At 51.7% G+C, this 26,375-nt stretch overlaps 2 protein-coding genes across 9 annotated transcripts in view; one reads left to right on the top strand and one right to left on the bottom strand.

Annotated features, from left to right (window-relative positions):
• Positions 1–1,253, top strand: part of LOC122363993 (protein groucho-like) — a 49,500-nt gene extending 48,247 nt beyond the window's left edge. For all 4 annotated transcript variants that reach the window (XM_043333920.1, XM_043333921.1, XM_043333919.1 and 1 more), the window contains exon 13: positions 248–1,253. In XM_043333920.1, the coding sequence (XP_043189855.1) occupies positions 248–355 (108 nt within the window). In that variant the 3' untranslated portion in view covers positions 356–1,253. The remainder of the gene's footprint in view (positions 1–247) is intronic.
• Positions 1,254–14,126: 12,873 nt separating this feature from the next.
• The window catches only part of LOC122363999 (transducin-like enhancer protein 4), a 140,473-nt gene continuing 128,224 nt past the window's right edge, over positions 14,127–26,375 (bottom strand). For all 5 annotated transcript variants that reach the window (XM_043333929.1, XM_043333926.1, XM_043333930.1 and 2 more), the window contains 3 exons: positions 17,507–17,756; positions 16,580–17,203; positions 14,127–16,254 (listed from right to left, as the gene is read on the bottom strand). In XM_043333929.1, coding sequence (XP_043189864.1) covers positions 16,147–16,254; positions 16,580–17,203; positions 17,507–17,756 — 982 coding nt within the window. In that variant the 3' untranslated portion in view covers positions 14,127–16,146. The remainder of the gene's footprint in view (positions 16,255–16,579; positions 17,204–17,506; positions 17,757–26,375) is intronic.

The raw sequence follows: 26,375 nt of genomic DNA, 5'->3' as shown, positions 1-26,375 counted from the left end.
GCCGACTGATGAACAGAAATGGCTGTTTGCTCTCTGTATTGTGTTTAGGTGGGAACTACTGGGTTTTTTCTCTATCGTTTACAGAGAAATTAAATACTAGCGCTATCACCGAGAAAGTGCAGCGATGATTGATTGTTGACTCAGCGGGTATAATCCTCTTAATATCTGTTTGGAAGTGCAACGTAGCGGTTTTCAGATCCAACCGCAGTTGCCATTTATCTAACAACCTCGTGTCTCTTCTTCCCAGTCGAAGGAGTCGTCGTCGGTGTTGAGCTGCGACATTTCCGCCGACGATAAGTTCATCGTCACCGGCTCTGGAGACAAGAAGGCCACCGTCTACGAAGTGATCTTTTAAAACTGCGTGCGGCGAACGACGGACAATGTGTGATGACGTCACAAAAGCCGACGCTGGCTCGTTGATACTCTGACGTCATATGACCGATATTGTGACGTTGTGACCGGCAGTGAAGTGACGTGGGCTCTGGTGGGTGATTGTGTGCGAGGAAGTGCCAGCACAACGGTTTTGATGTTTGGAGCACTTGACGTACTGTTTGAGCACTGTGTTATCGACAACTTTATGGCTCGGAGAGTTTTCCGCGGATGCGAAGTTGCGATTGGTTTTTGACACTCCGTGCTGGAGGTCTCTGGAGGAGTGTTCCAGAGTGTTGAGTGTCCCGGAGTGTCCGGCTGGTCGCTGAGTGCCGTTTGTGTGTCACTTGTGCTCGGACCATATTGGTTCGACATCTCTCAGTTGATTTTTTGGTCTGACTGCGGCCGGCACACACGACCACGGAACCAGGCGAGACTCCAGGAGCGGGACGGTCTCTCGCATCGTGCCATGGTCTGGGTATTACGTTTTATCGGTTACTGGACGGGCGGTGTTTGGTGTGGTGGCGTGTCAGAGGCTGTATGCACAGAGAACCCAGAGCCGTCGGACCGGGGTGCGACCTGTTGTCGAAGCGACCCGGTTAGGTCGAACCTGACGCCCTGTTTCCCATTCAGTGCTAGTACAAACTATGTCGACGTGAGCGAATGCTGTGAGAATGTGAGAGCGTCTGCCCGGACGGGTGACGGTGAGAATGGGAGTGTGTTTGGGGGTGTAAGCGCCGGTGTAAAGTATATGTACAGAGGTCTGGGCGGCGCTATTTGGGGGCGTATCACAGCGCACGGGACTGCTGGATCTCCTGACGGCAGTTGACATAGGCAGGCGCGCTGGTTTCCGAGCGAATGTAAATAAACCGTGAACATAGTCACGCTGTTGTCTCCATTGGGACTCTCGGGCCTGTTCTGCCTCCCAACCCATGGCTGGGGTCGCTACAAGGGCGTCGAATCGCTCACATCACATCATTATCACATCATTATCACATGGTTATCACATCACATCCATGCACTGCAGATGCAAGATTGCAGCTAGCACCAGTGGTCGAGATTGGTAGGCTGTCCTCTTACGGTTACAACATGCCTCCGAACTCCTTATCAACTGACTTCAGCGGGTAGAAGGACGTGTCAGTGAACAACTTCGAACACGGCTCTCCTGCCCTCTCAGACTTTCCGGTCGCCTAAATAGCGCTGTCGGACACTGAACAGATCGTTCGGGATGTGTCGGCCTGCTGCAGACCGTCTCTGGGCAGTGGTCGCTTCTGTCAGCGACATATGGTAATGGGTGTCAGCCGCTGGTCACTGAGATAATAGCCGTGTTCGGTGCTCGACTGGACGGGAACCATGTCCAGATATGCGGCCTGCTCCTGGAACCGAGGTTGGAATGACTACAGGACGCCGTGCAGGCTTGCATCATTCAGAGAACAGGCGTGCTGTGTGGGATGTGTGAGCATGCTATGTCGGCACGTCACGCTGCACTGTTACACTATGGGCACAATGTCACATCTTCCCATATCTGCATGTTCGAAGTCTTCCAGTTGCTGTCTGTCTCAATATCCCAGTGTCATTTGCTTGAGCTGTCCTTTTGTTCGTCCTGTCTGTCCCTCCAGGCCCATCTGTCACTGACCGTCCCACTGTCATCTGCCTCACTGTCCCACCATCCCACCATCCCACTGTCCCAGCCGTCCCTCCTGTCCCAGCTGGCGGTCGCCCACCCGTCCCTTCACCAGATGGTCGGACTCGGCCGGGTCTCTCTCTCCAGACCGTCCTCTATTTGTTGTAGCCGCCGGCCGTGACGCGCCGTGTCCGGCATCTGCCGGCGCTGCGCCGCGGAGCGGATTTTCACGGTTCATTAGTGAGAGTTGGGAGCCGCCGCCGCCGCCACACGCTCTCCCATTACACGCAGCCATTATGACTGCCTCTAATCGGAGCGGTAGTCATTCATAGTGCGCGACGCCGGACGGCGGTGAGGGAGGATTACCACGGCTGGGCCCGCGGCGGCGACACAAAAAGACCCAGCCGCCTGTCGAGAGGGGGGGGGGGAGTGAATGGCGCGCGGAGGATAACGGCCCTGGTGACTGCCGCCTTTGGCGGGCGGCCATATGTGTAACGATGTGACCCGAACGGGGGTGGGGGTGGGGGATCTGGGGCGAATATGACTGTGGCGATGGCGGGGACAAGAACTGAAGAGTGCACGAGTCGCGACTCGACTCAAGGAGAGAGAAAAAAGAAAAAAGCTTCCAGCACGTAGCTGGTACTTTGTCCTACCTTCCAGTACGGCGGTATAAGCCGCTCCTAGAACTGAACCGGCGTCTCCCTGGTAGAATTGTTCTCTGAACACGTGCTATTGTTGTACACCACTAGCGTGTCACATGCAACCCAGACCGGCGCGGCCTGCAGCCATGCCGCCGCGGTATTGAATAGAGCGATGGTCCGGCGCCGCGCGGGCCTATCGACGGTGTCGTGAGACGTGTTCAACACACTCCACTGATCGGCACACGAGCACACGGCGCCAAAAAACAAACCCGGGTCTCGTGTTTCAAGATCGTGTCGGTGAAGTCTATTCAGGCGATATTTATATGTTGTTGAGGTTTACCTGCGAAATTCCACGGCATATTAGGTGGAATTCGTTTGAAACGTGGAGGGATAGTTGGTTGTTTTCGTTCGGCCAGTTTCCTTGTTAAACATGGTTCAAAACAAGTTGGTAACTAATACGAAGTTTAAAAGAGACTGACAGGGAACAATCCTGATAATGTTGCATTTTTCAGGTGTCCGCACGCCAATTAAATGTTAAAGGAGCATGTTGCGCATGCTGTTCGGCTGCTATCGCTGTTATGTTAGCATTTAAGCACCGATATGACGTGTGTGCACGTTTGCGATTGTTTGATTCGGGGGAACATCCTTGTCCATTTTCCGAGCCGTTCTTGATGACCCTTTTACCAGCCACGTCAACTTGTCAGCCACTTGTCACTGCGTATGAACTTGTCAGCCACGTCAGCCGGTCCCGTAGCTCAGTTGGTTAGAGCGTTGGACTCCGCGTGGTGAGAGCACGCGTTCCCGGTTATAACAGTCCGGGTTCGAAGCGCGACGGGCGCTCGACATTTATGGGCCTCCTGACAGGTATGGTTGCGGTTGGTGGCAGGCCGTAGCCAGGCGAAGTCAGCGAGGGGACCGGCCGTGCGCGGCTTTGTGCGCACGTTAAACTTTGGACTCTAAATTCTGCCATAGAATCGGAATTGCGCGATCGGAGGGTAGAGGGCAGGGTCACCGCAACAAGCTTCGCTTAGCGGTGGCTCTGTCCTTGTGAATCCTTCCCATCAAAAGGTTCGGACAAAATTTATAAAAAAAAAAACTTCTTCAAATAACTACAGCGGCGAACCAAGCTAAAACCGCTTGAGCTTGTGCGGGATTAGCGTGTTCTCTTTTGCCCGCAAAGCTGGCATACTTCCTAAAATGATCTAATCGGGTAGTCGGCACCCAGGTCGCTATTAGCCGCGCTCAGAGTGGATGCTCGGTTTGCCCTGCGCTCCACCGCAGACCGGTCTTACTGGTCGCGCCGCCTACTCAGTCTCAGCTATTCAGCTCAGCTCGGCAGTGCTGAGCCGGCAGCCTGCGGTCCCGTGCTGAGCAGCTCCTGCCGGCTGTGAGGGTTTCTGGTTACAGTGCCGGCCGCAGTAAGAGGATCACTGGATGTCGGCTGACCGCGCGCCGGGTCGGGTCAAAGGGGACGCGGGTGGCCCCTTTGATGTGTCCCTCTCGATATAGACAACAGACGTGTCACCGATGTGTTGAAACGTGTGACCGGGTACAAGGTGTAGGGTTCGGTGCACACTGCACGGGATACGAACAGCTACCAGGCCCGCTATCGGGAGAACAGGCTAAGTTCAGTTGAACCCTTCGAAATGCTGCACCTCATAGGCAAATGTCATTAGAACTCAGCTGTCAAAGCATCATAATTTTTTACGTATTGATTCGACCATGCGTAACGGTTAGTTATCGCACAAAGATAACTGAGGTTCTGGCCAGCGGGAAACGGACGGGAGGCCGGCGCAGCGACCATCGTGGGTTGGAGGCTGGGGCGGGGAGGGGACGGGAGAGGAGAACGGGGCAGTAAAGTACACACGGCCGGGCCGCCGGCAGTGATAACACCCTAGAGTGACAAACAGGGGAGGCGGGCTGACCGCGGAGCCTCACAGAGAGTCAGTCGCCGCGCGGGGGCGAGAGGAGACGACGCTGTGCGGTGAGGCGACCCGCCCCCATCCCCATCATGCCACCTAACCTCGTCTCACATTCCTTTCCTTGCCCCTTTCAGGGCCTCCTCTAACATACCCACTGGGTGGGCAAATGCCCACCCAGTCACCACAATTGCCCACCCAGTGGCGTCGATTTGCCCACCCAGAAGCAAATGCAAAAATTCTGGTCCGGCCGGACGTCCGGTACTACCTTTCTGGTCTTAAGCAAACTGGATGCTGTTTGAAGGTCAAAAAAGTTTTCTGGTTGCCCGATATTCAGGGGCGTAGCCAAGATTTCCTCAAGGAGGGGGCCAAACGCACAGGGGCCCAAGATAACCCCCTCAAAATCCAAAAAGCCATCTGGTTGCATCCAATATTTTTTGGAGGGGGCCCAAATAAATAGGAAAAAATATTTATTAACAAAAATATTAGAACTTAGGGGGTGAGCAGTCCATGGGCCCTGTTAGATAGGCCCACGAATAGCTTCATAGAGTCGCCAGTCGGTTTTGAGGGCGGTCTGAGGGCCCGTAGGTCGGATGAGGGTTCTTCAGACCGTCAGAGGCCCCTACAGCGCATGAGAGCCTCGTAAGCCGTCTGAGGGTCATATAAGCCGCCTAAGGGCCACTAAGACCGACAAAAGCCCTCCTTGCACTTGCAGAGGCCCAGTCATGCCGACGGAGGGCTCTCTTAGACAAACTAAGGACCCGTTCAGGGCATTTGAGGGCTTTCTCAAACCGATAGGGCCCTCTCAAATCGACAGTGGATCCGATCCGAGCTCCCTCAAACCGATATAGGGTCAGACCAACAGTCGGAACGCATTGATTCTGTTTACACACCGTTGGACCCAAGTTGGACCCATCCCATCCAACTGGCCCCCTGGTTTCAATAGGGCCCCAAGGCTCTAAAATTGGGGCTCTCTTGGCCAAAGTATAACTACTCAGCTGTGTCAAAGGATCTGCCGCAGGGGCCTTTGCGTCGCCAAGGGCCCACTGTGTCAGCCAGGGGCCCCTATAGAATAAGGACCCCTGGCTTCCAGGGGGGGCATGGTCCCTTTGGCCCCCTCATTGGCTATGCCACTGCAGGTGACAAACGTTCTTCCAGGCGACCAGGGGGCAGGGGCCAGGCGACCAGGCCCCCAGGCGACCAGGGGCCCCCAGGCGACTAGCCCTCAAGCGACCGGGGCCCCCTAGGCGACCAGGGGCCCCAGAAAACCGGGGGTCATCGGATGAGTGCAGGGGCCCATTGGGTCATCAGAAGGCCAGAGAAATGAAACTTCGATATCAATTTTCTTCCGAGTAAAAGACGTTTTATCCAGTGTTTGAAAAAAATATCCCGGGGCCTCCCATGGCGCGTTTTGCGCTCAAGGGAGGGGGCCATTGCCCCCGTGGCCCCTCCCCCTTGGCTACGCCCCTGCCGATATTGTTATTCATGGACAAAGCCAGCTAAATCTCTAATACGGCTGAGCTGAACAAATAAGCAAGAATCATTACCGGTTCGGGTAGCCTTTACTACAATGTATTATGTTAGTTAGCCCTCGCCCGATGAGAGGGGTTGATGCACCCCCCTAAGGTTTTTCACAAATAACGTAAAAACGGCGGCGCTCAAATTTCGCATACCCTCTGGGGCAACCTTTTGGCACTTGTCCTGAAAATTTCAGGTCTCTAGTCTTTTCAGGTCAGGTCACCAGGTCACAAACCCGGTACAAGGTCAGGGGAAAATTGGACTAACAGTTTAGCGGCAACCGAATGCCAGAGTTTTTCGTTGATAGCGTGAGTTCTATAGCACGTAGCGCTACCAAATTTAAGACACGACTTGGAGCATCTGTTTGTCACTTGGCCTTGGAGTTTTAGGTTCCAGTGACCCGAGGTCAGGTTACAAGGTCACAAAAACTGGTGCATTGTCAAAATAGCAAGAATACCGAATAAGAATACCTACCTACCACGCAGTTTGCAGAGGGCTGTACATGTAACTCTGGAACGAATCGCTCGAGCATTGCTAACCATAAAACATACGACAAACGTTAACTTTGCAAACTATAATCTTATTTCCAATAACGGCACTGCTTATTTCGCCTCACCCCCGCCCCCCCCCCCCCCCCGGTAACAGGTTATGAAATTGGTTGAACCCCAAAACAGTGGCTGGATCCACCCTTGGGCAGGGGAGTAGCGAAAATTTTGCCCACCCAGTGAAAAATCCTTAGAGGAGGCCCTGGCCCCTTTACCGTCTGCCCTCGGCACTGCCTCGTGTTTGAGGACGTAAGGACAGGAGCCGTCGCCCGGCACCGGGCAGGCGGCGCCGAGGGCAGGCCTCAAATGGCCAAATGGATGACATGCATCGCTGGGAGGTAAGCACGGGAGTGAGCGCTAAGGCCAGAAGGGCTGGTTTGGCAACTTCACATAAAAAGTCAGAGCTTATGTGAACGGCTGAGTGTGCGTAGAAGACGCCACATTTAGTAAAGTCGGCTCGACTGGAATACAAATACTGGATGAATAAAAAACAGGAGCGGTGAGGACTACCGATGGAGTTATGATGACTCACGTTTTGATCGACATGATCTTGACGTCATCTCAGAATCAGACGATGATTGGAGAAACGATGCCTTGACATCGAAATCAATAGTCTACTTCATTTTCAGCAGATCCTGGATCACTGCCATCCCTGCCATTTTACTCGGTGATTACTGATTATAGTTTTGCGACCATGTTGCGAAATCAGCATCGGCGTGTGCAAGATTGACATCTCCGATCGCAGTTATGAGATCAGAGAGCTGGTGTGAGCACCTATTGTGTGTCGGCTGGTGGTGACACTGATCTGATATCACCTTCAGCCCAGGTGTTACTAGGTTGTTAAAGCTGATTTTAATTGGTCGTTTCGATGCAGCGAAATCCAGTAGTCGATAACGATTCGATAAAAACGTTTTCCTTGATGGTTGTGCTTCAACACTATGATTCCAAACTGCATCAATCCACGTGGGATTATGTGGGCGGCTATTAATGGAATAACGGGATCCACCCAGGCACTACCACATGTCAGTGTTACACACGGATGCACAATGTGCATTGCACAAGCTGCATTATATAAATCTCAAACTCTTTACTGATGTATATCAGTGTTGCATAGCGCATAGTCAGTTATAGGTACCTATATACAGTCACATAGTCACTAAGCATTCGGTAGTGTGAATAGGTTTGATTCGGTGCGAACTGTGTAGGTGAGAACGGTGCGCAAAGGAGTATCCATTTTCGTACCTATGCACGTTGCTGTACATCTTAAAACAAACTTTTCTGATAAAAAATCGCTTTGGGTTGCCTCGGGAGTGGCAAGTGCCCGAATACCTCCCCAAGTCCCCAGGATCTAGCGTATACAGGCCTGTCCTATCATCAGCTCAATGACTGAGCTGTGACATATTGAAGCTTCGACTCACTGACTCAACAGCCCTGTCGTCCTGTCCCATAGCTCCGGCTCATGACACCCGCTGATTAATGCAGCAGGCGGCGAATCATGGATGTCAGTCAGTACCTATAAAACAAGCTTTTCTCTGAGACGCAAGTGGCAGGATGCCTATGTCTTTTCGGATCAGTTTTGACAAGTTAAAGACTGCTTGGGCGTTTTGCTGCTGATGCAACGTGAGTGCAAATGCATGCATGCATATTCTTAGGTTTTGGGTAGGTACATACCTGTGCATGCATGTGGCTGTGTATGCATGCATTGTGTGCCTGTGTGCCTAGGTATGTGTGTTTGTGCATGTGTGTGTGACTGCGCGCTTGCATTCGCTGCTCTATAATGACAAGAACGCTGCGCAAACAATGTCTATCGCGCTGATGAGTGCTGGCGTCACACGTGTTTGGAGAGGTAAGCCCACGAGTGTCGGTCAGTCCCGGCCGGCCTCGAGGTCTGTCCGCGGGGCCTTAGTCTTGTATCATACATATGAAGAGAAGTAAGCTCAGGAGCTATTTTTGTCTTTAAATACAATGTAAATATGCTGAAACATGTGGAGAGACACTGGCTATTCGCACTGCACCTACTAACGCCACTGGTAGGACCGCAGCCTCTGGAGTCGGTAGATTCATCTTATTGACAGGAGCCGTCCCAGCCGCCTTTGGCGTGCAGTTTAAGCCTACGTGCACCGGTGTTTTATAATACCACGTCAGCTTAACCACCAGAAGTGAACGCCTGCCCGTACCGGCACAGGTAGCTGTTTGAGGACACGGCGGAGACATTCATCAGCTAGTCAGGTGCCTCGCGCACATCTGCAGGCCAGAAGTAGCCGGTACTCTTGAGCAAGTGGGAGCAAGCGTCTCGATGGGCCTGTCACCCTCTTGCAGTGCACGTGTATCCGCCATGCAAAGATTGCGTGCAATCCTCAAGTGGCTGTAGAATGCACTGGTCTACAAGCCCACTCCTGGGCTTTATCAAACAAGCTGCGGGAACTGCTGAGGCCTGGTGGCGCACTGAGTGAGAGCCTCACTGCCGCTCACTGCACGCCAGGCGAACACGAAAGGAGCTCTACTGAACACTGCCCTTCATCGGTACCAGAGGGCCCCAGGACAACCGAACGCAACGTTTTCAGAAGCTGTGCGATGTTAGGTAGATGCTATTTCAACGAATTTATGAGTGGTGGGAATTTCAAGTAATTTGCGAACATGTTTGCCAGTTGTAAGAAACTGTTGGTAAGCATCGTTTCCCGAAAGCATGACGTTGCACGAAAGCATAACTCTTGCTGTGAAATTGAAGAAAAAACTTCTGTCCGTATTTCGTTTAACGAATGGCTTTCTGTTGCTGATTCTACTGCAGTGCAGCTTCCTAGATGGTGAGCACCAGGACTATGACTAAACAGTAAACGTACTGCTCCTAAACGTATTGTTTAACGTAAAAATGGCTAAGGTCTAAGACGAAGATGACTTAGACGAATTCAATTCTGTTGCCAATTCTCTCTCTCTCTCTCTCTCTCTCTCTCTCTCTCTCTCTCTCTCTCTCTCTCTCTCTCTCTCTCTCGCCCGACGACGGCGCTCCCTGCAGATCGGCGCCCTCGATCGGCGTCCCCAGCTGGCGCCCTCACATGGCGCCCTCACATGGCGCCCTAACCGGACGTTCAGTAGCCGCCTGGCAGCCAATGGCCGGGCGCCGACGGATCAACCGGGTAATCCTGATTCATAGCGGCACACAATCGGATCGTGTCGGCATTCGCGGCGGCCCCGCGCGCCACGGAGTCGACGACGGCGGCGAGGGGAGCTTATGATCTCCGACTGGTGGGGGAAAGGCTGCATAATACGCCAGAATGGAATCAAATTACGCTAATTTCGACTGGATTTGAACAGATAACAGAAACAATGTAAGCCGCGGCCATAGCGGCTTGTGAACGTTAAGGTGCACGCAATACGTCGCTTCAAATTTAAAAACAGTGGACTGTAATGCCTAAATGTAGTATTTAATTAACGAAAGGTACCAAGACCAACAATCTTTTACTAACAGTGTTTTCGCAGACTGAAAAGTAAGTAAACATAGTGTCGCTTACAGGCTGAAAATTTTCCTAATTCATGTCACCTTTCCGGTGCCCAATCACTCTCAAGGAAAACGGCTATGCGGTGCTTGTAACTGTGTTTGTGTTCGGTGCATTTTTTATAATCTCAAGCATATTTTGCATGCCTCGAGTGTCTAGGTTTGCTTGAGAAATTTGTCAGTAGATTCGTTTGTCACGATTTAACAGCCCTACTTACTTCAAATCTGTGCAACAATGCTGAATGTATCCCGCGGTCAATTTGAGACACTTACCAGGTCAATCTGACGTCACATGTTGTCCCTCTGACGTCACACGCGCTACTCTGAGGTCACATGTGCTACTCTGAGATGTCACGGGTCACTCTAAAGTCACTTGGGCCCCTATGACAACACATGTGGTCTGTTCGAGACCATTGGTGGCCTCACTCATGTTTAACAACACCTTACAACTAACGGGGCAGCGGGCCCGTTTTGTTCCGTTGCTAAAGACAATGTACCCGACTCCAAAAACATGCCAACTTCACTTTGCCTGGATGTGTCAAAGTTTGGCAGAAATGTGCAGGTGGTAGATTTTCGGAAGATCAAAGTCGTTGCAGTTTCTTCGTTCAGCTATGCTGTTAACACAGCTGCTGCATTTTTGCGTCTAGCAAACAGTCCCGCCGCTCCGGCAACAAAAACTAACCAATGTTTTGTTTGGCAGACACTAGACAAGCAAGGCATTTGAGTTGGAGCACTGTCCGCCACGGAGCAGCTATCACACCAGTATCGGTCTGCTAATACCTTCTGGCGCCGTCAGCGATCACTCTCGGATTCGCGTCACCCAGAGTCACCGATTGTAGAGCCCTCGGGCGGTTGATCTACCGCTCAAAGACGACTGCTCAATGATGACTCGGCGCCGGTGAGGCCGGCCAAACTTACGCGCCGCTTACTCTCCAAACAGAGCGAGTCGGCGGACTCTGAACTCGACTCGAGTAGGACTCACTCGATCGCGACGTGCCTTTGTCCGTCCGGCTGCTCGAGCCTCCCTCTTCAACTGAGAGGCGAGCACGTGAAGGGCCCACTCGATTAGATCTATCGGGGGTGACTTTTCTACGTCAGCGGCAGCTACACGCCGGTTTTTCATTCGTTCTGTCCAATCGTAAGCCCTCCCGGGACCTGTTGATTGAACATATCTTGTCCAAAACTTCGTAATTCACTCACGAACCACGAACCGGTAGACCGGAACCCTATCGAGTACCAAGCCGGAAACCATCGAACCTCAACAATGACGGGATGACCATGTCTCGCACTGACCAGCTCACCGTAAATCTCTCCGCTGGAGGTGGCCGGTCTCTAACGAAAACAAACGACCATCAAGCCGGCCTCTGGACCGCCGGCAGCAAAAACAAATGGCTCTGGCCGCACAAAAACGCCTCGGGCTGGCTCCACCGAGCAGCGGGCCGGCTCGACGATCTGGTGAGGCCTCGAGCGCCGCGAGCGCCGCGAGAACGACCGTCACGCTCCATCCTTATTACACGGGCCGGCTGATTCGAAAATTGCCGCTGCGTGCACCAGTAAAAAGGCCATTATTCCGGCTATTGTGCGTGGGAAGCGAGCATCGACGGACGCCTGTGACGGCAGTGGTGGCGCGCCCGTGGCTGTTGCGGCGCAGTGGCGGTTGTGGCGCGGTTGTGGCGTCTGTGGCGCACTACCGCAGACCGCGGCGATGCGTGGTGCCTGACGGTTCCAGCCGGAGACGCGTCTTGCCGCCCGATGTCGGGAGGGAGGGGGCAGAATAAGTAATCAATCGGACAGGACATGACTCAGGACACGTGCAGGGCAGTCGGCCTGCCACCTGGCGGTTGGCGGGAGCAGCTCATCGATCTGAGAGCGTGGCTCGGCGCGGTACTCTAGCCGGAAACCGTCGCCCCCTCACCACGCCGGCGCGGTCCCCTGCCTCTTACCCCGGCTCCCCCCCCCTCCCCGTCACCCGGCCCCGACTAGTCAGCTGACCCTATTATAAATCATGTCCTCCCTGGGGTCCTCAGCTCCATTCCGAATCATTTCACGCGGACCGCGTTGTGTGGCCTGCCCCACGTGGGGTGCACCGGGCAGCCTTCTCATTGGTCGGTGCTCACCCAATCAGCGCCGCGAGTTTTTGTTCCGCCCGATGAGCCGGCCTGAAAAGAAATAGTGCTCGGCGGGGCGCTGAGAGGTTAATGTTATTATGGCATACACGTTGGAACCGACTCTAAAGTCCAATTAGCAATGTATTTTGATGGCCGCTGTATCTATTCTATTGAATGACTGGCGCGGAGCGCTGCGGCCCCAAAGCCCGGGGAGGAGCTAGAAGGTCAGCCGGCCCGCTCGGAACGCTCCGACAATGCCCGGCGCCGGCGCCCCCTTCGTTCGTGATTCATGGTCGTCAGATCGGGCGCTCACGGCGTGGCGCGCCGCTCCTCGCCTCCTTTCACCCGCCGCGCGCCACAAACGCCGCCGCTGCGTCAGCTGATTGGAGAAGCGATCGCGGCGCAGGCGGCGCGATGTGGCGATTGAGGCGTGTTGAACCGCCGAGAACGTCGCCGCCATTCCGGTGTGGTTACCGCTGTGCGGGCGACCGGAGAGCGAGCGCCGTAAAAAGGCCGACCGAGGCCTGTTCAGAGGAGATGCGTGGCGCTGCCGCCGGGGTGGCCGTGGCTGCTGTGGCGGCTGTGGTGGCGGTGGTGGCGGCGTATGGGTCTCAGCGGTGACACTGAGACCATCCAATGGTCCTCATGGTCTCGGCGGTCTCGGCAGTGGCGCCACCTCGGCGGTCGCCACCCCGGTAATCGGGGCCTCTGCAGACGCCACCAGGGACCGCCGGCGGCGCTTCCGCCGCTGGGCCGTTGGCGCTCCTCCCTCCCCTCTCTCTCCCTCCCTCCCTCTCTCTCACCCGACCCCTCCCGCTGGCCTACCCGCTCTCCTGAACGAACCCTCCATCTGCCAAGTTTTGCGTAGATACACCCGGCTAGATTCCCAATTTCCTCTCCTCCATTCGTTTACGATTCAGACAGAGACCCCACGTGGGGTTATCGGGTGATGTTAGGCGAACTCTCATTGGCTCTCCTGACAGCCAATCGGTGCTACCCACGTGGGGTGTTCAACCAATGAGGTGCCTCGCTTTTGGTAACACCCACGTGGGCCGTGTAAGTCAACAAAATAAATAGCATTTTGCGCAAATACACCCAAAAAGATGGTTGCACGCAACCAATCAATGGCTGTTGGTCGCGTCAGCTCGTCTGACCGGCCCGGTTCGCTCTGGTATTGATCGGCTGGAGACGGTGGCCGGTGGCCCGGCCCGGCCGCGAACAAAGGATTGCCGCTGACAGCTCGAGCCGCTCGGAGCGCTGGGCGTCCCGTCAGTTGGCCGAGACTGCCTGTTTGGCCGCTGCCGGCCGCAGCTCTGCAAACTCAACCAGACCATCAAAAGAAACCTTTTACCAATTCAAAGCAGCCGGCACCGGCGGCCCGAGCTCCATTTGGACTGACGGGCACGTGCCTCTGAATTTCCGGCCTAACCGCCGGCCGGCCCGCCCGAGCAGCCCAGTGGCTCCCGTATCGATTGTGTAGCGACGGCGCACGAGTGAGCGCGGCAGATAATTACTGGCCCCGGGTGTGATTCGATTTGTGATCAGTTGTCCGTGCTCATGCACCCAGTCACAGAGTGTAGCAATCGAGCTGAATGGGCGCTAATACAGGAACAACCCCGGCCCTATGACCCACGTGTGATGAGTTCTAATCTTCAGAGACGGGTCCACGGTATGTATTTGAAGGTGGTGCCACCGATGACCCTTGACATTCCTCCCCCCCCCCCCCCACCCCCCGTCTGGGACGCCTCAGCACAATCCGAGTCCCTCACGTCTGAATAAAGATTGTGTTCTCGGGAGCCCCGAGCGCGGCGCGCCGGATCGCCTCCGGTGCTCCGAATTCCCCACCATCGCTCATCCATCGCCCGCCATCGCCCGCCATCGCCTGCGTTCAGCGCCGAAAACGCCCGGCGCTGTGGTGTGTCTCCGTTTTATTGGCACCGACCAGCCACGGCTGGCAGCCGCCGGCGACACATCTAAAATAACATCAACAATCTGCGGGAGGGGGTGCCAGGGCCGGGGGAGCGGGGAGGGGAGGGTATATTTACCGACCAACCGCCGGAGGGGAGGAAGAGGATGGGGGAGGAGAGAGGAGGGAGGCGACCGCTCGGCAAATGACAATGGCAGCTGGCGTCCTCTATGTAAAGTGGAGGTAACAGACGACCGTCGGTCTTGCTTCTCGGGCTATTTACAGGACGCGGTTATGAACGCTCTCAATTAGTGATGCGACTGTTTTGAATGAATGAAAATAATGCAGTAATGAGTGACCATTCAGATCATTGGCGTCGCACTAGATCGTAGGGATTAATTAACAAAAAATGGCACCTTTTGTAAACGTTTCACCTGATGAAAACTTGTTGCTGAATAAAACGCGATTGATCAGCATTGTTGCTAAGTCTGGAGGCAATTGGAGGAGGTGTTTTGGAGGTAATTTGGAGGAAGGCATTAATTATATGCATTGTTACGACGGGACTACAGCTGAAAAAACGATATTACCTACACTCAGTAAATATTGCCAAACCAAATGGCAAGTACATACATACCTTGCCAGTTTCAGTACCTACCTTAACAACCCCAGTTTCTGCATAGCCGTGGCTGTGCTTCTGCAGAAGCACACGACAAAAATAAACCATAATTTTCCAGCAAGTTCTTTGGCAAATCCAAAAAGGTGATATTAAATGCTCCAAGGGGGCACAATCAAACTTATTCAAGCTCGATACAGACGCCTAAGAATGTTTCAGCATTGGTTGCTTTTCTGTACAATTTGAAGGAATCTTTAGCAGTTTTGTTCAGCAACTTCAATAATTTCAAACACGGTGAGGGCCATTGGGCAAAGGGCAGAGCTCCAAATGAACCTCGGAGCCGACAGTGCTCAATGCTGCATCAATATTATGCTCCTCGCAGTTCCGCCAACATCGACGCTCAGAATGTTTCCATCAGCATCACAAGGAACTGCATTATAAAGCTAATGTACCGCCCCTTTTCAATGACGCCGTAATGTATGTGGTGCTGCTGCGTTTGCAGTTTTCAAGAAGCGAATAGCGAAGTAGGTACGACTCTTTTGGGCAGACGTGCTCTCTTTGATACTGAACCATCATTCTATGATTTCTAATGCCACAGCGAGAGGGACCCAATCAGCTGCTCGGCGCGGCGATTGATCGGGTTTGTACTGTTTCTACGATCACCACTTCTGAGAGAGGGGGTGCTGGGCTGGGGAGACGGGGAGAGAAGGACGGACAAGGGCACACTGAACTACATCCACAGACACGCATACAGTTCCGCCGCACACGGACACGAGCTCGTAACAAAAATCGGGATGCGATCTTTGACTGTTAATCGATCCGGCATATGCGCTCAGTTTCGGTGTGCTTTGGAACAAGTTAGAAGACTCACTTGCCACGCGTTTTAGCCCGTGCTCTGCACACACTTGGGTACACGCGCGGACAAGCAGCAGTCATCTAGTGTATGTATGTGAAATCGGCCAGTCTTTGTACCGAGTCGGCTCCATGACCTGACCACAGTGCCAATCGCAAAATGGCGGCACCGTTCACACACAGAGTAGCGACTAAAATTGACTCGGCCACACCAGGCCCCACCCTTCACACACCACACACACACAGCGACGCACCGATCATTGTCGAGAAAGGTAAATAACGAGAAATGTCTCCCAACGCACGTGCACGTGCGATACACGCGTACACGTATACCACACATAGTATACACGCCCGCAAACGCACACACTCGCACATATACCGAGAAATCGCCGCGACGCCGCGACACCAGCACACAAAAATAGGACGTATTTTGATTCGAATCCCTTCCCGGTGAGAATTGTACATATACGTCCTGACTAGAGTGAAGACCAGGCTCGCGCATTATCACTTATGAGGTTCGCCGCTCGGCCACCAGAGGCGCTGTCGGCGGCGATTGTCTTAGTATATCACTTCGTAGACGGTGGCCTTCTTGTCTCCGGAGCCGGTGACGATGAACTTATCGTCGGCGGAAATGTCGCAGCTCAACACCGACGACGACTCCTTCGACTGGGAAAGCGAGTCAGAATTATAATTAGATAAAATAAATAATTAAAAGGAAATGCTTAATGAAGAATGATTTCATAACTGTCTAGATTTAGTCGTCCTTGTATTATTGATAACCTAGAGAAACTTCAAACAAAACTAACTGGCTGACGTTTCCTAGGACTTGTGGTGGCTCGACAAAGTTATTGTTTTATTCAAGAAGCGAACACATCATTAAATTTATAATAATCGACACATGGCAGCCACTTTTAATCGTATCAGTCAGCTCATGTCGTCTTCGTGTGGCGTGCGCAGCGCATGCAAAATTAGTAATGACCACCACACATACCTGGAATATTGATGCGCCATAGGGCGTCCTCCAGGCGTTGAGCAGGTTGTCCTTGCCGGTGGAGACGAACCACTTGCCGCACTGAGCGAACTTGAGCGAGAGCACGCAGCTCTCGTGCAGGTGCAGCTGGTACTTGTCGGGCTTGTTGACGTGCAGCACCTCGACGTTGGAGCTCTCCATGCCGACGGCCAGCCACTCGCCGGTCGGACAGAAGCCCAGCGAGAAGATCTGAGAGCTGAAGTCGTGCTGCTGCAGCTGGCGACCTTCGCGCAGGTCCCACGAGCGCACCGTGTTGTCCAGACCGCCCGTCCACAGCTTGTTGCCGTCGGACGAGATGTCAATGCACGAGGCGCCGTCCGTGTGCCCCTGGAACTGGCGCACCAGCTGCTGGTTGTGCAGGTCCCAGACGGCGATGTTGCCGTCGCTGCAGCAGCTGAAGCACACCTTCGAGTCGGGAGAGATGGCCAGCGCGTAGCACGCCGGCGCAGATGAGGGCAGCTCGCACTTGATTCGGGGAGTCGGCCCGGCCAGGTCCCAGATACTGAGAGTGCTGGCCTCGCCGCCAACCATCAGAGTTCGACCGTCCGGTAGGAGCTTCACCGAACGGATGTAGTTATCCCGCTGCTGGAGACGAGAAACAGTGGCAACGTTCTACCGTCAGCGCTGTACAACTCGTATGTCTCAGCAACAGGGTGTCAGGCATCAGCTAAAGGTAACTTCAGATGCGCTGCTGTTAGAAGTTTGGCAGCGATTTGACTTTTTCAACAACAAATAAGATAAATGTTTATGCAACGTTCGAAGCCAAGGTACTTTTCAGTATGAGGTATTCCACAGTAAAATATACCTCTGTTTTTTTTTTGTTGTTGTAAATGAAATACGGAATGTGTTTCACTTTTTCCCATCTGCGACATAGGTTATCGTACTCACCAAGCAATCGAGCTGCGAGACGGGCGTCTTGGCGTTGGACTGTCCGATGTCCCAGACCTTGACGCAGCCCTTGCCGCCCGTGTAGACGAACTTGGTGGGGTTGGAGATGGTGACTGCGCACACCACCTCTCCGTGACTGAGCGTGTTCATCTGGCGCGCGTGGCGCGGGATGCCGGGGCCCAGCAGGGCGTCCGTGGGAAACGGCACGGGCATCATCTGACCGTCCGCCGACACATGGAAACTGTACGCCCTGAGGGAGGGAAACGGGAAACAGACTGTCAGCTCGGCAGAGTAAAGGAAACGCGGTGTGAAAAATGGCAGAGTAAAAAGGGAAATGGAGGCGGGGGAGTAGGATTTGTAAAAAGAATGGAAATTAATAACTACAGGGCAGGGAGAGATGAATAGAAGCAGGTCCTGATCGGATGAATAGAGGGGAGCGAATGGATATTCTTTGATAGATGGACATGGAACGAATCAACGCATGAATGAAATAAATCGAAAAGATTCAAATCGAAACAAGTTTTCAAACGGTTTGAAAGAAGACGACACTGAATAATGGCTGCGAGAGGCTGAAGCTTGCCGATATAAAAAGCACAAATGAGAGTATCTGTTATTAAAAACCTATCATATGTATACATTTCAGAATGACCCTTAACTATGACTAGCTTGGTATTGTTCTTATTCATTGGGACAGCCATCCATTTCCGGAGCCATCATCGCTCACTGCCTCATTCGATTCGCTCGCGCTTCATATCACCTAAATCACCGAATTATACGCCGGTCGGCCAAAACCTGTGCCACTAAAGTCTCACTAATTAGCTCGATGTGAGTCACCCTGGAGCTTACAATGAGCACCACGAGCAGCCTCAAGGAGCGGCGTAAATGGAAAAGTTTAGTTCAGGTTTTCCCACAACCCCGCTCTCTTCCGTTCGACGATTAGTAATTTAGCGATTATGAACAGATACAAATATGCACGCATTGTTAACGATTTCTGGTATGTACGTACCATAAGTAGGTATATAGTTGTAGGTTCGTTCTTATGTGCATCAAATCGAACTTTCGGATTCCTTTTTGGTTTGCAGCGAAAGAGAAAAAAGTAGTAAATATATCACTGAATCGCCATAAATCCATTCACTCCATTCACAGAAGTGTTCTTTTGCTAGTTTCTTTGCCCCAGTTATCACTGTAACTCAGGATCATGTGTCCCATCGTCCGCTCTATTTCCGGCTTATCGCCACAAAAAGTTCATCATTAGCGTAAGCACGGCCCTCCCGTCCACAGAGAATTCCTCGCGTGTCAACAGCCTGACGCCGGTGCGCCAAGCGCCCTCCGGATATTTCCGTCAGTGACGTCATAGGGACACGCCTGTGACGTCACAGGAGCGTTCAGCCGAGACGAGAATGGCGCATCTGAGGCGAGACGAGCCGGCGGTTCATCCCCGGAGGGGTATTAGTGAAAGGAGACCACGATACACAGACTTGGGAAATTGAAATCAAATTACATGGCTTGGGGCGGGATAGAAGGATTGCTTAAAATTATTTAGATCAGCCGGAAAGCAGGAAAAATAAGATTCGATCAGCTAAGTAGTTTCCTGGCTCGATCTTATAGTAGGTTTTAAGTCGTACCTATGCCTATCACAACGCCAAACATACAGGGTGATTTTTTTACTTGTTAAAAGGTAATGAGGTCTAGTGGGGTTAAAATGCAAATATATCTTCAAAATTATATACCAGGATGAAAAGCATGCTGGGACATTTTGATTTCATGCGGACACGATGCGAAGGAACGTCCATCGTGTATTTTACTTGTGCTTGAAGTTACCGACACGAATCAGCCCGCCTGAGCACGTGTTGAACAGCACCATGGACTCCCATACTCATTAGGCGGACTGAAAAGGCTCCTATCGCCCATTTTCAGCTCTGCCAGATATTTCCACTGTTTTCTTGTTATATCTGCCATAGCTGGGCCCAAAAACTAGAAGTTTAGGGAGGGCAGGTCGAGGATTTTGATACTGGCGGCCCTGATGGTGTCTGATTCGCTGTTTTTTATTTCTCCCTGAAGACTGATTCTTCAAAAGCTGCTCATACGCCAGATGGACTGTTTGAAGGTTATTTATGACTACAAGCTTGTTCATGCGTTATTTAACGTCTTTCTGAGGTATCTCCTTGATCATCGTATGCTTCGAACTGCCTCAATGCTTCAAAATCATCGTTTTGTGTCGTTCCTTACTGAACGGCGGTGGACCATGCGTGCCCGATTGGTGGGACATTTTCAGGCTCCATTGGGGCCGAGGCCGTCGGTCAAAAGGGACAAATGATGACACCATACAAAATGTCCCAGATTTATCTATCACGTGCATTGCTTTTTTGCACGCGATTTTTCGATTTAGGGACCACCATTGACGTTTACTTTTTAACAGTTAAAAAAAATCACCCTTGTAGTGCACAGCCTAAAACCAAACCCCAACAACCAGTCAGTAAACAGCCTTGACAAACAACAGTCAACGATAATACATCCTACCAGCTATCCAACCTCCCTGGCAACACGGTAAGTTACTCAGAAGACAGATTAGCTGGCCAAGAATCCACCCCGTGCCAACCCATCAGCCTCCCCCTGTCACCGACTGCGCCATTCGTCGACCTATCTGGCGACGGAGCAGCCAATCCGGCGCACCTACAGACAGCCGACGGCAAATGTGGCGCGGTGACCGCCCGGAACGCCCCAGGCACCATGGACAACATGGCCTGGCTGGTCGGACCGATTGGATTGGTGCTCAGGAAGCTGGGGTCAGTAGCGAGGGAGAGAGGGAGAGAGGGAGAGGGAGGAGAGGGAGAGGGAGAGGAAGGGAGATGGGGAGGAAAGAGAAGGAGATGGAGAGGGAGAGGGAGAGGGAGAGGGAGAGGGAGAGGGAGAGGGAGAGGGAGAGGGAGGGAGAGAGAGAGGGAGAGGGGAAGGGAGAGAGAGAAGAGACAAAGAGAGAGAGAGGGAGAGGGAGAGGGAGAGGGAAAGAGAAAGGGAGATGGAAAGTGAGTGAGTGAGAGGCACAGACATTAGACATACTCGTGCAAACACTCAGACAAACAGACAGACAGACAGACAGACAGACAGACAGACAGACAGACAGACAGACAGACACCCAGACAGACACACAAACTGGTACGTGGGGCGGACAGGTGGGCTGTGCCCCGATGACACCGTCACTGTCCCCAGTGCCCCGCGGCGCCCGGTCTTGGCACATTCTCGGCTCATTCTTTGGGCACCAGTCCAACTGTCTGATTGGGCACGCTCGAGATGCCAGGGCGACTATTGGCTGCTCATCGACTTCTACCGTAGTTAACGAGTAGGTGTTCGGAGAGTTTTTGCCACTTAGTTGAGGCTGCTTTTATCAATTACAATCAGCAACGGTCTCCAGAGATAAGCAGTGCATGTAATGACAGAGTGTTCGACTTTTTCAATCATTTTAGTATGATGCATGCTGCTTGGAACGGTCTGTTCGCTAGTTTTGCATCATAGTTATCTTATATGATGGATGATTTTCGATTAAAGCATATTTATGCGTCAAGCAAACTCCCAAGAATAATGGCGCAGGTAGAAGGTTGTCATACCATGGCACTGACTTTTATCGCATTATCTTTCTAGTTGAGGTTTATTTGCCATTGGGTCTACAGTGCAGGGATATTTCTATCTCGCACTCCTCTGAGATGCAAAAATAAGAATTTGTTATCCCTGCATCTCTCTGAGATGCAAAGATAAGGTCTCGAGGGTTCATAGCCAAAAATCAAGAGTTCAACTGATGATAGGTCAATAATCGAACGACATTTTTAATGGCTGTTTATGTATGAATCTTATGAAATAAAAACAAACTACTCTTAATCCTTTTTTACATAGATGAATACATTTAAAAATACTATTTAATTAATTAAGAATAAACCTCAACATAGAAAGATATAGGATTCCTCATGGCTCACTCGTGGAAGATCGGATATCTTTTCCTCGCGTGTTACAGAAAAACCTCGCTCCTTCGTCGCTCGGTTTTTCAGTAACCCGCTTGGAAAAGATATCCTTATCGCCCCCGGTCAACAGACATGGTAGCCCAAATCTAGTCGGATATGAAACTTCTTCTAAATTCATAGACTTTAATGCTAAATTGACTATATTTGAGAGGGTTTTATGAAGATACATGACCAGATACAGAAAAAAGCGAGATGCTATCTGGTAGAATAAATCGTCTACTATCTGCGACTTTAGAAGTGTTTTTCAATCTGAGGTACGGAAATCGTGTTCCCAAGAGACTGAAAGTAGCCATGCTTTACATTAGACCCAATGGCAAAAATTCGGAATCTGACGAAATTGGCCATTTTTACGTCGGATTTATAAAATTCTAGACAGGATGTATAAAAACCCGAGATGCTATCAGGTGGGAAATTTCATTGTCTATTACCGCTTTCTGAAGTGTTTTTCGATCTGAGACCGGCAAATCGTGTTCCCAAGAGATTGAAAGTAACCCTGTTCTACAGCAACACAATGGCAGAATTCTAATATTTGATTAAAGATATCTTAGGTGATAATAACCATACCACTAATTGCAGTGCTTCATTGGAAAGCTCAACACTGGCACTATCATCGGTCTTGCATTGCTATTTCACAGAACAACAAGAAATAACGTTTTGAAGCCTTTGAATATTGACTTACTTTTCATCGACGGGCTCGATCCCCATCACCACCAACAATTTTCCGGGAAGTCAGGATTTTGCAGATATTTAAGCAAAATTGCAGAGCTATGTTAATGCTACGACCATTAAATATGCATTTTAAGAAAACTGCTTTTTCATTAGCATGAGTTAGGTCTCAGAAACAGCAACATGTCGATAAAATGAGGAAAAATAAGTGCAAATGATCGCGCAAGAGAGTATCCTTAGCTCCCTAGCAACCACCTAGCAACGTAAGGCAAAATAGTAAACAACTCCTGTTGATATCAGGTACTCAGCATTGGAAGCACACTAGACGGTCACCATACTGGGCTTCATACTGAATTTTGCAATCAGAATGGATATTTCCAACTAAAATTATTTTTTCGCGAAATTTATCTTTGTTGCCCTACTATTTTTCGTAAAACCGAGATATACAAACTTAATGATATCAAAAATAATATTGTGATAATGAAAATCGCCACATAAAACAAGACAATTGCTGAGATCATGCCTACTAAACTTGGTCCTACCCCCTAATTCAATATACCCTGTCCTTATCTTCCACTTGGAGCCATGAAGAATCCTCTATATCTTTGTAATCTTATTCACAGTTAAACTAGCTAAGAAAGACTGTTGTCACGTCTTGCAAGGGTAGAAAAGAAAGTCATCAAAAATCAGCAATAAATTCATTGCGAACCACAGCAATCGTGTCAGTCACTGGCGGATCCAGGGTTTCAGCGCGGGGGGGGGCATACCAGGTCACGGAGCCAAACCTAGGGTACCCCCAAATCCTGTTTTCTCATCGGATTTAGGCCACTTATTTTTCGTCATAGCCCTGACACGAGTTTTTTTTTTTCTTAAAGAAATAAAAAAATAGTAGGACACCTGACCCCATTGGCAGATCCAGGAGGAGGAGGCTTTTGGGACAAATACCCGGGCAGCGCCAGAAATCGACGAGAATTGTTGGGGCCGGTGGGGCCCTCAGAATGACTGGTGTGTAGAGCCGACCCAAGGGCCGCTGGTGTGGAACCTTAAGAGGTACTGGCGTGGGACCATCAAAGGTATCGGTGTGGGTTCCCCAGAGGCAGTGGTGTGGGGCCCTCAGAGGCACTGGTGCAGAAACCACAAAGGAGCCGGTGTGGGCCCTCTTAGGTGCTGGTGTGAGGCCCTCACATGGACGCCGTTGTGGTGCCTCAGACACTGGTGTGGCGCTAAGCCCACACCATTCACAGATGGCTGTGTGTGGGGCCCTTGGAGTTGTTGGTGCGAAATGCGAATGCTTAATAACCCAGTAGGGCCTCTCAGAGACCGACAAAGGGCCCTCAGAGGCCGGTGACGGGCCGTATGATGCCAACAATGGGCCTTCACAGGCCGGCAAGTGAGGGCCTGCAGTATCTTCAGGAGCCCTGTGGAGTCCTTAAGAGATCGGCATGGTACTCTCAGACGCCGGTGGGGCCCTCGGAGTCACCGGTGTAGGACCTACAGAGTTACCGGTGGCTGGCTGCCAGAGACACTGGTGTGGGGCCCCAGAGGCGCCGGTGTGGGACGCTCAGAGTCGCCGATGTGGTGCCTCAGGAGACACTGGTGTCTCAGAGGTGGCGGTGTAGGGCCCTCAGACGTGTCTGTGTGGTGCCCTCACAGTCGCCGGTGAAGACTTTCAAAGGCATCGTTGTGGGAGTCCTCACTTCTCAGAGACACAGGCATGGGGGCAAAGGGTCTTCGAGAGGCCAGCAAGGGGTGGATGGAGGCCTTCAGGAGCACTGTGGGATCCTGGAGACCGGCGTGGTACTCTCAGGCGTCGCTGGGAGCCCTCAGAGTCACCAGTGTGGGGCCCACAGAGTTGCAGGTAGGTAGCCGTCAGATGCGCTTGTTTAAGACCTTCAGAGGCGCCAGTGTGGGGCCCTCAGAGCCGCCGCCGATGTAGGACCTTAAGAAACATTGGTGTTAGTCCCTCAGATTGGCGGTGTTGGGCCCTCAAAGGCGCCGGTGTGAGACCCTCACGGCTCACAGACGCCGTTATGGGCCCTCAGAGACACTAGTGTGGAGCCGTTCCATGCGGGTATGAGCAAGGACCATAATTAGAGCTGACGCTTAATAGGTCAGCAAGGTCACTCAGAGGCCAGCACAGGGCCCTCAGAAGCTGGAGTGTGGCCCTTATGGAGATGTGTGATGTGTGGCGACTCAGGAGCCCGTGACTCCGTGGGGTGCTCTCACGAGTCCTGCGGGTCTTATCTCAGTCGAAATAAGGCACGCTTGGAACCTGAGCGGCCAATTGGCACTGCAGGGCCTCTCGGGCCCATAGGGCACCATGCATCTAATGAGGCGGCACGCACCCCTTGTGCCCCCCCCCCCCCCGGTTACGCTGCACTGGCTGCGGCCATACAGGTAAACCATATTCTAACCGTCCCTATTCCCAAGCATAGGCGGCGGCCGATTCCTGGTTTGCGCAATATGAGTGCCATCGTTAGACAACGGTTAAAAGGGTTGAAGCGGCATGACTCCCCTGTGGTAAGAACTAAGAAGCAACATATTTTTAGACAAAATAAAGCAATGACAACCAAATTGAGGTTACTAAAACGACTCTGATCACAAAAGTAGTTACTAGGAAGGCTTCCTAATCCATTTTTATTTAGTTCCTCGTTATAGGCGTAAGAAGTGTAAGTCTGAACGGGGGGGGGGCATACTTGCACTGAATGCCCTCCCCAGGCTCCTGACGGAGGGGGCATATGCCCCTAATGCCCCCCCCCCCTTGGATCCGCCAGTGGTGTCAGTGAGATGATGGCTGTATGACGTACGTACTTACAATGGATTGCTGTAGGATATATATGATTTTAAGCTTTTACGACTAGACATTACAAGGTAGGAACGTTTTTCGGCTACTAGTCGTTTATTGTTTTCGTTTCGAATTTTCGACCTTCGCATCGAGGTCGTTGTCAATTGGTTGTCAAGAAACATATAACAATGACAATAACATGCATCGTGAACACGTTTGAAAAATAGTACGGTCATTACGGAGCGAGCGAAGCGAGCGGAGTCTTTCCTTAGATTAACGGAAATTTCTGAGTATGAGCGGCCGGCCGGCCGGCCGGCCGTGGTCACGCTTTTGCGAGGCTTATATCTCAGCAACCACTTGACCGATTTACACGCGGTAATTTTTGTCGGGTAGCTTCATTCCTTCTACCAAGTATTGGACTATTCCCGATGCATGTGGGTGACCCCTTATGCACGTGCCACGTGCAAAACGAAGAGGTGTCAGTTTTGTAATTGTTGCAATATCTCGGTAACTACTTGGCCGATTGCGCTGAAAGTTGGCATGTAGGTAGGCACCCACTAGGCACTGCATATCCATGTGCCAGAGTTGGGGTGCTGCTGCACGTGCGCACGTGCAGGGGTCGTTTCCAGATCTTGAGAACGGCTGGACCGATGGCGCTCAAATTTGGTACACGGTTTGGGACCAGTTAGTAGGGTGCCGTGCACAAGTCAGTTGGGACCCATTTTGCACGTGCGCACGTGCAGGGTGCCGCCCCCAGATCTCGAGAACGGCTGGGCCGATTGTGCTCAAATTTGGCACATCGCTAGAAACCGGTCAGTAGGGTGCCGTGCACAAGTCAGTTGGAGGTACCCCCTCGAAATTTCGCACGTGCAAGACTCACCCCCTCGCTCGCTCCGTTAGTCGCCCCAAAAGGCGCTATACTGGTCATATCTAAAAACGTGCAAGTAATCCCTCCAGCTATTTCTGACCTGAAACTCTGTACCCAAAATTAATGAGGAAAAAAGTGTATGAATAGATGAACGAATGAATGAATGGCTAACTGGCGGACTGACTGACTGACTGAAGGAAAGAATGAATAAATGAATGAATGAATGAATGAATGAATGAATGAATGAATGAATGAATGAATGAATGAATGAATGAATGAATGAATGAATGAATGAATGAATGAATGAATGAATGCAGTACATGAGACACACAAACAGGCTGTGACACATTAAAAATACATGCTTAAAATCTTTGATTGCTTGATCGTCGGATCTCGTTGCCCTACCAGCACTGATCCCATAAAGGACTGAATGCGGTGCCGTCTACTCGGTTGATCGTGTCGTTTTTCTTGACGTGTATTTGTAGCGCTTCTTTCGTGAGTCGTTTCGTTAGATTGTTTTCGTTTTCGAGGACTGTC

The sequence above is a fragment of the Amphibalanus amphitrite genome, unplaced genomic scaffold (assembly GCF_019059575.1).
Source record: "Amphibalanus amphitrite isolate SeventyFive unplaced genomic scaffold, NRLGWU_Aamphi_draft 000651F_arrow, whole genome shotgun sequence".
Classification (NCBI taxonomy): Eukaryota; Metazoa; Arthropoda; class Thecostraca; order Balanomorpha; family Balanidae; genus Amphibalanus; species Amphibalanus amphitrite.
This window is presented reverse-complemented; position numbering and strand designations above follow the sequence as displayed.